The sequence below is a fragment of the Pogona vitticeps genome, chromosome 1, assembly GCF_051106095.1.
Source record: "Pogona vitticeps strain Pit_001003342236 chromosome 1, PviZW2.1, whole genome shotgun sequence".
Lineage (NCBI taxonomy): Eukaryota > Metazoa > Chordata > Lepidosauria > Squamata > Agamidae > Pogona > Pogona vitticeps.
The window spans coordinates 202,285,475-202,297,681 of NC_135783.1; the positions used below are offsets into that span (position 1 = coordinate 202,285,475).

At 39.4% G+C, this 12,207-nt stretch overlaps 1 protein-coding gene across 5 annotated transcripts in view; it reads left to right on the plus strand.

Moving 5' to 3' along the window:
- Positions 1-74: 74 nt before the first annotated feature.
- The window catches only part of LOC110086016 (neurabin-1), an 85,042-nt gene continuing 72,909 nt past the window's right edge, over positions 75-12,207 (plus strand). For all 5 annotated transcript variants that reach the window (XR_013545628.1, XR_012081122.2, XM_020806682.3 and 2 more), the window contains exon 1: positions 75-1,694. Coding sequence is in view for 3 of the 5 variants with exons in the window: in XM_020806682.3 (XP_020662341.3) it covers positions 75-1,694 (1,620 nt within the window). In the remaining 2 variants the exon portion in view is untranslated. The remainder of the gene's footprint in view (positions 1,695-12,207) is intronic.

Sequence of the window (12,207 nt, forward strand, 5' to 3'; positions counted from 1 at the left end):
CATTGTGGGGGACAGCTGCTGTTGGTTTTCCTTGTATCTGCCCACAAAGGAGTTAAGGCTCACCCCTTTTGACAATGATGAAGACTGAAGGAAAAGGAGAGAGGACTTTAAGAAGTGCTTCACCACACAGAAATGCCTATAAAGCTGATTTTCATGCTATTAAGTGCAGTTTTGATTCAGTGAACTCTGATAACGCTTCAGACAAATCTGGCCCTCAACAAAACCTGACCAGTTCATCTAGTGGAGGAAGTACCGACTCACACATTCGGGGCAGAGCTGTTACCTATGGCAACAGAGTGCACAAGATAAAGAACATGTTCATGCAGATGGGTGGCTCTTCCACTTCATCTTGTTGTGAGAATAGCCCATCTTCTGAACTCAAAATAATTGCCAAGACAGTTTCAACTGATACTACACCTCCATCTCCCAGTAGTCCATCGTTCCTGTCAGTTCAAAAAAATAACCTGCTGAATAGTGGCTCTGTTCCCTTCAGTAGTCCCCATGATTCCTTACCTTCTGCTTCATTCACTGACAAAATTATCTGCAGTAGTGATGAGGGAAATCTAGACAAAGCTGCTTTGGCAGAGAAGTTTTCTGAGACTAGGAAAATATTTGAAAGGAACATTAAAAAGCCAGGCTCAGTGGACAGAGGTGCTCTTAAAAATGAAAAGATTGAAGACAGGAAGAGACATGGCTCTACTTCTTCTGACTGTAGCAGTGTAGTAGATCATGTTAATTTTAATACTGATATAAGCTCTCAGGTTGCCGTTGACAAAGCAGAGAATAATGGAAGCAGTGAGCACAAGTTGCAGCACTCCAGTGGTGGTGGTAGATCCTCATCACTGAATGCTGGACCCATTTCTAGAAGACTGGAGAGTTTCTTGGTTGACAGTGACAGTGAAGAATCTAAAGACGTTCTGAAAAACGAAGGTGCCTCCGATTCTGTTCATATAGGATTGTGTAGCTGGGAATCACCAGTGGTTAGAGAAGAATTGTGCCTAAAGCAGAATTATACAATTGCAGCTCCTGCCCATTTGAGTAGCAAATGGGATGAGCTAAATAAGGCCACAGAAGAAACACCTACAAATGATCAGGTGACATCTGAAGGAAATCAGCAATGTGCAATCACCACATCCACTAAAATAGATAGAGCCCCCATTAAAATTTCCCAGGTAGAAGTAGTTAGAGCAGAACTGATTATGGTACAGAACAAAAGTTTAGGGAATAATAGTGAAATTGTGGGAGAAGTTAATGTTTTGCAGAAGGAAAAACCACTGAAATTTCAAAGTTTGGAAGGGGAAGAGAAGGATGTCTCACTGGAGGAAATGGAGGAACTTAGTGTGTGCAGTCAAACCAGCCAGAAAGGAGTAAAAGAGATAATCTCTTCGGAGGAACCTCAAACAAGAGAGCAAGATTATGTAGAACAAGTAAGGGATAGTGAAGATGAAGAGGAATGCCAAGAAGTAGATTTGAGAGATAGTAGTGGGTTTTCTTCCAATGCTTTTGGAATAGAGAATGCAGCTTTTGATGATGACAGAGAAACAGAGTCAAACAGTCAGGGCGTTGAAGGACAAGAAACTCTAGCAGAGGATGAGTATAATTATGACAGTGATTATGAGGAATATCCTGGGCTTTCTGAGGAGGAAGAACCTGATCCAGAGAGGAAAGTGAAGTTTTCCACAGCACCTATCAAGGTAAAGTATCTTGAATACTCTTACTTTCCTCTCCAAACACATGTTGAATATTTGCTTTCCAGAAGCTTGCATGTTGTATGGAATTATTACTACTGGTTTTAGTTACAGTTGTGTAGCAGAACCCCTTGCAACTTAATCATTCCCTGTTGATAGTTAAAGAGCTGAACCTTAGTTTCCTGCTGTTGTAAGTTGAAACTTACTTTCTTGCTGTGTCAGTGTTAAAACAGGGTTTGGTTCTGAGACCCTTCTCAAATTCAGTTCTATTCTCCTTTTCTCTGTCCATCCAAATTCCACCATTTTTGGAATATCTTTTTCTGACCCCTGTGTCATCCTCCCTTCCATCCGTCTTTTGCTGTCTAGCTTGCTCTTCTGTTCTCCTTGACTGGCTTCTCCCATCTATCCTACACTGTTTTCTTGTGCATACTCTCTTACTATGTTACCTCTGCCCTCTTCTGGTTTTGTACGTTGTGAGAACAATGTCTCACAATGTACAAATCAAAGAGATTCTAGTGGAGGGTACAGTAAGTAACAGTGGTTGTCAAAAGGGGAGCATCATAAATTAAGCCACCGTAAGCAGAGGATATAATATAATACCAGATGTATCTGTTGAATCTCCTCAGCTTGACTCATGTGATCAGAAACTACTCCCTTTTGATATTGGTAGGGCTTCCAAATAACATACCTACAATTTGATTCTAAAGCATGCGAAATATTCTAACAGTCGATGTTATGTAATGGATAGAGTATTGGACTAAGACGCAGAAGACCTGAGTTCAAATTGTCACTCGGCGGTGAAAGTTCATTCGGTGGGTGTTTGGTAATGGTACGCTATTTCTTGAATATCACGCATAGCTTGGAAACCATATTAGGGTTCTGTGCTGTTAAGAACTGGCTTGATGGCACATTATATGACCAGCCTCTAAATTATGTAAGATATTCTTATATATTAGTGGCTAGTTTGTGGAAATAGTAACTTATGCAGATCACTCCTTTACAAGTAAATAGGTAGTACACAGATTACTATTTCCTGGTTGAGCTAATTAGGAGTAGTATGGATCTTTGGGAAGGTACAAGCAGTGTTCATGTGTGGAAGTTGTTGCAAGTCCATAAGTAATTTCAAATATTCCTACCTCAGTGATTTACAAAGAGGTTTGCTTAAAATAACCATGGTTAATATTAACACACGTGCACAAACATCATTTTAGAGTTGGGTAAGACAAAAAGCTGCTTTTACTTACAAGCAGAACGCTCACCTGCAAGAGGAGAAAGGAGAATGGATTGTGTGTAGCCAATACTTGCTGTGACATTTTCCTCCATGTTCACATGGTAATTTAACATGATTGCCAGTGTTCTGGAGAGGATTAAGGAAGGAACTGTTGTGAAGCCACATCAGTTAAAAGTTCAAATTGTGTTATACAAACACATAATAACATAATGTCATGACGTAAACAACTTGCAGCAGACAGTGGTGTTAACCAAGCTTGTTGCTTGTTATATCTGTCAAATGTGATTCCTATGGCTTCCCAGAAGAAATGAGTGGATGTTGAATTATGTTCCAAGTGAGCACCAGGTGTGTTGAAGCCTAAAACTTTATATTTAAAGAGTTTTAGTAAGGATCCAGATAAGCTTATTAATTTTAATAGTTCAGTTAGTTACATATGATATCACTGATACTTACACAAACAGATGGCATGTATAGAAATTTTAGACACAATACAGCATACTGTAGGATTTCTAGGAATATTGTAAGAATCATTTTATATTTTCCTGTTGTTGTTTTTAAAAATTATTTATTTTCTACCTCAACTTTTTGCCTGTAGATGGGTTCATAGTGGCTTGGAAATTATTTTATAAACAACAAATATTAAAATAATTACAAATACACTGAAGTAACACTGCTAGCAACAGTTAAGCATAGTCATTATTTAAAAGTACTAAATAAAATATATTTAAAACAATTTAAATAGATATTTAAAAAGATTTTAAAAAAACAGTAGTATACAGTGGTGCCTTGCTTAACAACGATAATCCATTCCAGGAAAATCACCGTTAAGCGAAAACATCGTAAAACGAAATCAAAAACCCCATTGAAATGCATTGAAATCCATTCAATGCGTTCCAATGGGGCAAAAACTCACCGTCCAGCGAAGATCCTCCATACGGCGGCCATTTTCGTTGCCTGTATAGCGAGGAATCCGTCCCTAAACACAGCGGGGAGCCATTTTAAGCACCCGGTGGCCATTTTGAAACCGCCGATCAGCTGTTAAAAAACCCATTGTTTTGCAAAGAATCGGTTCCCAAAGCAGGGAACCAATCATCGCAAAGCGAAAAAACCCTATTTAGACCATCGTTTTGTGATCACAAATGCGATCACGAAAAGATCATCCTACAGCAGGGGTCTCAAACATGCTGCCCGGGGGCCATTTGCGGCCCGCTGGATGATAGTTTGTGGCCTCTGCCTTGCCTGTCCCCCGAAGCGCCCACGTGTCTCTGCTGTCAAGAGTCAAAAAAAGCCTCGCCTCACTCGCTGGCTCTCTCCCAAGACAGTGCCTCTTGCACCCTCCATCCGGAACTGCAGCCTGCCAGCCTGCCTGCCTATCTGCCGGCTGCACTTCTGGATGGAGGGCGCAAGAGGCGCTGTCTCTTTCAGAACTGCCAACACCAGCCCGGCCAGTGGCCGCCTCAGCGCTGCTCGCCTCGCAAAGTTTGCTTGTCTGTCGTGGTGGGGGTAGCTGCTGCTGCTGCTGAGTGTGGTTTTTTTGAGGGGGGCCCTCAGAGGAAGGTTGCCGGACCTCCATGTGTGTTTGTGTGCGTGCGCGTGCACCTGTGGGGCCCCTGCCCCATTCTGTTTAATTTCGCAGGTGCCAGTGGGGGCTTTTCTCCTTTGGCACGGCCAATTCTGTGAGGGTTTTTTTTAAAAAAAATTATGTCATGCCCTCCCCCCCTCGCTAGGCAGTCGCCGGCGCTCCTTCCCTTCTCTGCTTCTTCATCCTGCTGCTGGTGGTGGTAATGAAGAAGGATCGGAGGGGGTCATGGCCGGCACCCCTCTTCCTCCTCCTCCTCCTCCTTGGAGCCTCAGCCGGGCTAAGGAAATTCCTGGGCAGCTTCCTCAGGCTGTTGCTCTGCTTGGTGGAAAATCTGATGCTGCCCAGCCTCACCCAGCCTTTGCCTCCAGCGGTCCCCAAGTAAATTAAGTTTGAGACCCCTGTCGTACAACGATTTCATTGTAATGCAGGGCAATCGTTAAGCGAGGCACCACTGTACACAGTAATTTTTAAGTCTTAGCTTGATGCTTGTTAGCATGTTTAGGATGCACATTTCATTCAGAATTATCATTCTTAGTTTTTGTGCTATAAAGTAACCTCCCTAAGGTAGATGCCCTCTACTGTATATACTGTAGTAGGATCTACAGTACAACTCAGAATTCTACACCATTGACTGTTCTGGCTGGATTTCATGGAAGTTGAAGGCCAGTACACCCAGAGGGCATCAGGTTGGGCAAGATGACTGTAAACTGCATGAAGTAAAATTTCACAACTTCTTCCTGCCGATTTTTTATATCAGTTATGATCTGCAGCCATTTAATATAAGTGCAAATTAGGAAGCACATCATATATACAGACTGTGAATTACATGCAGACATTGGGACCCCCTTCTTTTTAGGAAAGTATTTTGGGTCTACTGGATGGCTGGGGGAGGTCTTTAATTTCCAAAATTGAAAATTTTTAATTTCCAGAAAACCACAGCAATTTATGACATTGGCCTTATGCAGTAGAAAGTAAAGAAACAGGATTCCAACCACTGGATCTCACGACTGTTGGTCCATGTAGACAGCTTTCACTGTGCCAATTGCCTGTTTAGAGTCAGGTGGATGAATGGAATGCATACATTCTCACTTCTAAATGGATAATCATTGTCAGAATTGACTGTGATTGGACTAGATGTGGTGTGAAATGTGTTCACATTTAATGTAGTTTTAAAAAAATATATACAGTATGTAAATATCAGTGCATTGTGTGTGGGAGAGAAAATTATTGGAATTGTTGCAGGCAAAGAAGGAGATGTAGTTGTTCTTCCTGCACTATATTTTTTGAGAAAAATTACTTCTCTGGAGGTGCTGTCAATAACTGGGAGAAATTGCCCATTGGCTCCAAGGGTGATTCCAGCCCAATGGAAATGTTGAGTTCAGGAGAGGCCCTTTCCCTCAAAGCTAAGTTATGGGAAAGTAGAGTTTAAATTGCCCCTCTATATGGGCTATGATCTTGATAATTATCACACCTCTTCTGCTATTTGTCTTTTAGAATATGTTCTTCACATTAAAGTCAAATATTGCAAATTGGCTCATGCCTTGTTTGCTCCCTCCCCATCATTCTCTTGCTACAGTATTTTGGTAGAGATGCATGCCTTGCAGTCCATTGTGCTGTATAATCTTTGGACTGTTGCTTATCTTCCTGGCCTGATACAGATCTCTTGCTAAGTAGCTCTTAGGAAGTCCAACTCACTGATTGTTTTTAGAAATGGGTACAGCAATTTGGTTTCATATTGTAGTGATAAAGCATCAAAAGAACACACAGAAGACTGAGGAAATAGTTGAACAATTACACTTTTTATTTTTGGAATCTTTCATTCAAATAGCCAATAATAACCTCTTAGTATAAATTAACTTCTAAAAATGAGTAAAGTGTGTTGTGTGTAACTGCATTAATTTGCAGCGAACTGTTACACTTTCTGGATCCAAAACTTCATTTACTGCCTGTGGGCAAAGCTGCGATAAACTAGAACAACATCATGTGAGATCGTATCTTTATTTGGCATTTTTAAAATGAATCAGCTGACAGCTATAACATCTCTTTTGGGACATTTTTTGACCAAAATGTTTTTGCTTTGCCTCCGAGAGATCAATTTTTTTTGCACATATCGTAGAGATTGTTAGTTTAATTTTAGGCAAAATATTTGATCTCCACTGCATCTGACTTCTAGTCAGAAGTGAAATGTCTTCCCTTTTCTCTTTCCCTCCCATCTTTTGTAAGTGTTGCTGAAGTCCTGTTATGGTGGCATAACTCCCATCAGTATAAATTTAAGTTGTGAATTGTTGCAGGGTGGGCTGGTATGTAATAGTGATTGCACTTCCCTGTCTTGACTTCTTAACTGAATATCAAACAGGGGTCATAAAAGTCATTATCAGGTGAGAATGCCACACAATCAACAACTTGTGCCCTGCAAGCAAACAGTCTCTTTATTTTCGGTCCATGTATAAATATTTGCCATGTAATCCCACTCTTACTATGTTTGAGGAGGTAGAATTGTCCACGAAAGCTCATATTAAAATACAGCAGTTAGCGTTTAAGGTGCCACCATGACAATTTTTCTTTTTAAATTGTTTGGTTGTTTTTGCTTCTAATTTGTTTTGTTTCTTGCCTGATTTGCTTGCACAGACTAACACAGCCACCTCTTCTAGCACTATTCTTAACTTGTGGCAGTTTGCCAATGATGTTATGTCAGTGGGTGTAACTAACAAGCTCCTAGTTTATGCTATCATTCATTAAAATAGTTTTCCTTCTTAAGTAATTATGACAAAAAACCTTTGTTGAGGTGGAATCTTTATCAGTGTTACTTGGGTTTAGTGTAAGTGAAGATACCACATATCAACAGTGATTAAGGGAAATAAGGAAAGGGAGATAGGAATCTAAGCTTACATTGCTTTGGGTCCGATATATAAATATTCTACTTCTGTCAGTGCTGCATACAAATGTTCAGTTTATCCAAAAGTTTCTATTAATGCTCTGGTCCATTTTGTATCAGGTACAAAATCAGACTATACAAGTAAGTAATATGTTGAATCAAATTATTGATCTGGAATTATCTATCCCATGATGAATATTACCATATATTTTTATTGTTTATGATAAGAAAATTATGTGGTTTGTTATTGTTATGCTAACTAGATACACAGAATAAATATTGTATTCTGGGTTTTGTGACACACATCCCATGATATAATTTCATATGCAACATCATTGAAATGGGAATTTATTTCCTTTGCTGCAGTCCTTTGGCATTTTAAGGTGCTTCCTCCAGGTAGTTTCCTAACCCTCACAATGGTTTTTATGATGTTGAGAAGACTGGGGAAGGCATGGATAATTGATTCTGATGGCAATAGTGTGATCTAGTAGATCCTAACAAAGGTATTTTGGCCTACTTTTTCTAGCCAGAAAAATGTTTGTAGATTATCTTATTTTAAGTGTTTGCTGAAGCTGATGTACAAACAACATTTATTAGCTGCATAAGCATGGGAGCTTTTCTTTACCTGCTGGATATACTGTACTAAGAGTAGCTGTTCTCATGAAATGACATCACTTTTTATTTGTTTATTTGTTTGTTTGACTTTTATATCACCCATCTGGTTGCCAGAGCCACTCTGGGCAGTTTACTACAAAAAAAGAGAGATAAACAATAATATAAGAGAGTAAACACAATAACAATCAAAATCAAAATTAAACATCAAATAAATATAAACTGGCAATGTAAGTAAAAACTAAAAAAATAATGTAGTTTAAAGGCAGAATGGTGGATCTGAAGAAGAGCTGAAGATTTTTACTTGACACAGACTCTGCTTTTAGCCTTTTTCAGATATTTGTATCTTTTGCAGAATCTAAAACTCATCTACAGTATATTTGAAAGAACACCAAATCAAGAAATGTATTGAAACATGAAATGTTGGATAAACTTGACTCTGTCTAGGCAATATTTAAACTAGATATCTATTAGGATAATAAAAATTGAGCAGAAGAAGCAGGAGATGAGACTGCTTAGATAAATTTCATAAAACAAAACCAGTGTTTTGCAAGTCTTCAAGATTTTTTTACCCACTTTCCTCATATCTTCCTGGAAGTACAGTACAGTAGGTGCTTTCTGTGTCTGCTTCATGTTATAGAGGGGACTAAATGTAGAGCCCATAGTAACTTTAGTTCATTTCCATGTTTATTTTGAATTGTTAATGTTCTGCCTTTTTCTCATATACTGAGAAAAATAAAAGATGCTAGATTGATTAGACATTAGAGTGTGTGCGTGTGTGTGTGTGTGCGCGCACACACCCACTGTCTATTACCAACTGTAATAGACAGTTCATCAGGTGGTGCGTCCATTTGTTACAAACATTAAAAATATTTGGAAGTATGGTACTTAGAATTAGTGAATCGATGCAAAAGTCTTTGTGTGAACCACTACAAATTATGGCAAGTTCTTAAAGAAATGGGAGTGCCTGACCACCTATCTATCTCCTGAGAAATCTATATGTGGGACAGGAAGCAACAGTTAGAACTGGATATGGAACAGTTAGAACTGGATATGATTGGTTCAAAATTGGGAAAGGAGTACGACAAGGCTGTATATTGTCTCCCTGCGTATTTAACTTACATGCAGAATACATCATGTGAAAGGCAGGACTGGAGGAATCCCAAACCAGAATTAAGATTGCTGGAAGAAATATCAACAACCTCAGATATGCAGACAATACCACTCTGATGGCAGAAAGTGAAGAGGAATGAAAGAACCTCTTAATAAGGGTGAAAGAGGAGAGCGCAAAAAATGGTCTGAAGCTCAACGTCAAAAAAACTAAGATCATGGCCACTGGTCCCATCACCTCCTGCAGATTGAAGGGGAAGATATGGAGGCAGTGACAGAGTTTACTTTCCATGATCACTGCAGGTGGTGACAGCAGCTACGAAATTAAAAGACGCCTGCTTCTTGGGAGGAAAGCAATGACAAACCTAGACAGCGTCTTCAAAAATAGAGACATCACTATGGCGATTCCCCTTGTGCCCTTTATATCTGTGGGCTCTACAAAGGTAAATACGCCCTTTTCGCTGCCACCAGGTATTCTCTTAATACCAATTCATGTCCCACACACACAGGAGCTGCTCATAGAACTTAGGAATCAGGGGTTTGATCAAACATTCTTTTATTAATGAACAAAATCATAAGGAGAATTAAATATCTAACTGTTTCATGTATTCATTCACTGGTGTTTCTCATATTATGTTTATATATTCATTCCTGCTTGTTCGATATGTTTCAATCTTTCAATTTCCTTTCTTAACCCCTTCTTATCTATTCCTAAACCCTAGCTCTCTCTCCACATGTTTTTGTCCCTACTTCTCTCTATCCCTGCCTCATTCCAACTCAACTCTGTCTCCTCCAGCTGTCCAACTGCCACTCTGACTCCGCCTCTCCTGCTCTATCCCTTGATTGACATGCAGGAATGATGTCATCTTTTGGGTTCCACTACATACCTCCCCACTTAGCAAGTTTGTTCCATGGAGTAAACTTATAGTGGTTTGCTCCATGAACAACATAGAAGCAGTTTACTATTTCTTCCAATTTATAACAATAACATTTCACATTAATACTTACTCCATATCTTTAACTTCTATCTATTAACACGTTCAATCAACAATTTCAATTCCTTTGTTATTATACTTTTCCATTGCTTACCAAGTTTTTGATTTACAGTACTTTTATAAATTAACATTTTCAATCAACACATTCAATTTGTTTGTTATTACACTTTTCCATTGCTTACCATTCTTTCATCTTCAATGCAATTACATTTGCAGTTACTTATTTTTACTTATACATAACTGGGACAGTTTATTACATTCTACATTTCTTACCATTCTTTCATTTTAAAAGACAAGTACTTTTGCAATTACTTATGTTAATTTATACATAACTGGAAGTTTATTACATTTTACATTTATTTTCAGTAGTCTATTTCTTCATTAGGTTTTCGTGCCCAAGCTTCAGCAGCTATCTTTTGAGTCTTTCTTTTCTTATGGAATTTAAAGTTCAAACCTTGCAAGTTTCTCTTCCAGTTTACGAGCTTGTTCTTGTAGGCTTTCCCGGTTCATAATTCAGTTAAAGGTAAAGAGTCTGTGCATAGTCCAAATTGTCCTTTCCCCTTGCACGGCTTAATCTTCGGTAACAACCACCCCCTTTTGCCCCACTTTTGTTCCCTCGAAGCACGATGTCTCTCCCCCGGCTGCAGCTTTCCACTTAGGAACGTAGCTGGATGATGATCTTCCTCGTCGTCTGCTTGGCTCAGTACAGCTCTGGGTTCAAATCTGGATACCTTAGCACGGAACTCCTTCCGGGACTCTACGCCTCTCACGATCCGACCGGTCATCACCACCTTCCCAACGACCTCCTTGCAGTTGCTCGCCCTCTGGATATTTTCAGCTTTCTTTTTGTGTGTTAGGTTAGCTGTAGGGCTAGCTATTTCTCTAATCTCTGGTGAACACTTTGGAGTTGCACCTGGAGTATCAGTTAGGTGCACTATTCCCTGTGCTACCCCTGGTTGGTTTGAGAAGACTTGCTTCTGTTTTATCAGCAAGGCTCTCGCTTCCTTTTGTTTCTCTAGAGAAAGTAAGGGACTGATTTGGGCATCTTATTTTCTAGCACCTAGGAGCTCTTCCTCCCTTCTATAATCTGGTACTATCACGTTTGGTTGAACCACTTTCTGCCCTGGTTCTCCCTTCTCTTGTATTATGTGGTTTCTTTGGTTCATTTTGGGGTTTATTTTGTGTGGATCTGCCTCATCTAATTGTAACTTGCTCTCTTTGGAGGTTTCTAGCTTCAGATCCTCATCTTCAGGGTTAAATGTTACCCCTTTGGCTTTTCTGTCAGCTTCTAGCTCTTGTTTCTGTTGCTGGCCCTGCAAACGTTCTGCTGCAATTTCTAGGGGTCTCTGCAAAGTGTTCCCTAGGTTATCTATACTTTGACTTGCTGTTGTAGGACCTTGCCTCTCCTCTATTTTTGAATTTAGTGTTTCCTGTCTTCCTTTTGATCTTGTATACACTAAATTAACCTGTTTCAACTCATCCTCACTTTTTCCAAGTCCTGACACCTCTCTGTGTTCCTGTTTCAGTTGATTAAAAATATTATTAATGTCCTCCATGTAATTATTATAATCATCCCTATGATTCTTTTCCTCCCTATTGGATTTATCTTCACTATTTCTTTTTTGACATATGTCACAACTCTGACAAAATTCTTTTATCTCTTTTCCCATTTTTGGCCAATAATACTTTTGAGATATTCTCTGCTTAGTCCCTGCAATACCCAAATGTCCAGATAAGGTGTCTGTGTGTCCTTTTTCCATTATTTGCTTTCTGTATTTGGAAAGAACCACTAGTAGTTTCTGAAGGCTCTCCCCTTTTCTCCTTTCACTATAAACTCTGAAGGGATTAATTCTGGATGACATAATGTCACTTGAGAGCATGAGTCTTTTAGAGCTTGATATTTAGTCTCATTTATATAAATTGTGTCTCCAGAATATTTCATAAGTTCCTGATTATTCTCAATCAAGTAACAGTGGAGAATTTGAGTTACTGGGAGTTGTTCTTATTGTTCTAAGCTCTCTGCTCTGCCACTAACTGTGGTTGCCATGGCGCCTGCTTCAACTGCCCCTGTAGGTGCCTCTTTCTGCTGTACGCAATATACCTTCTTTAGCACA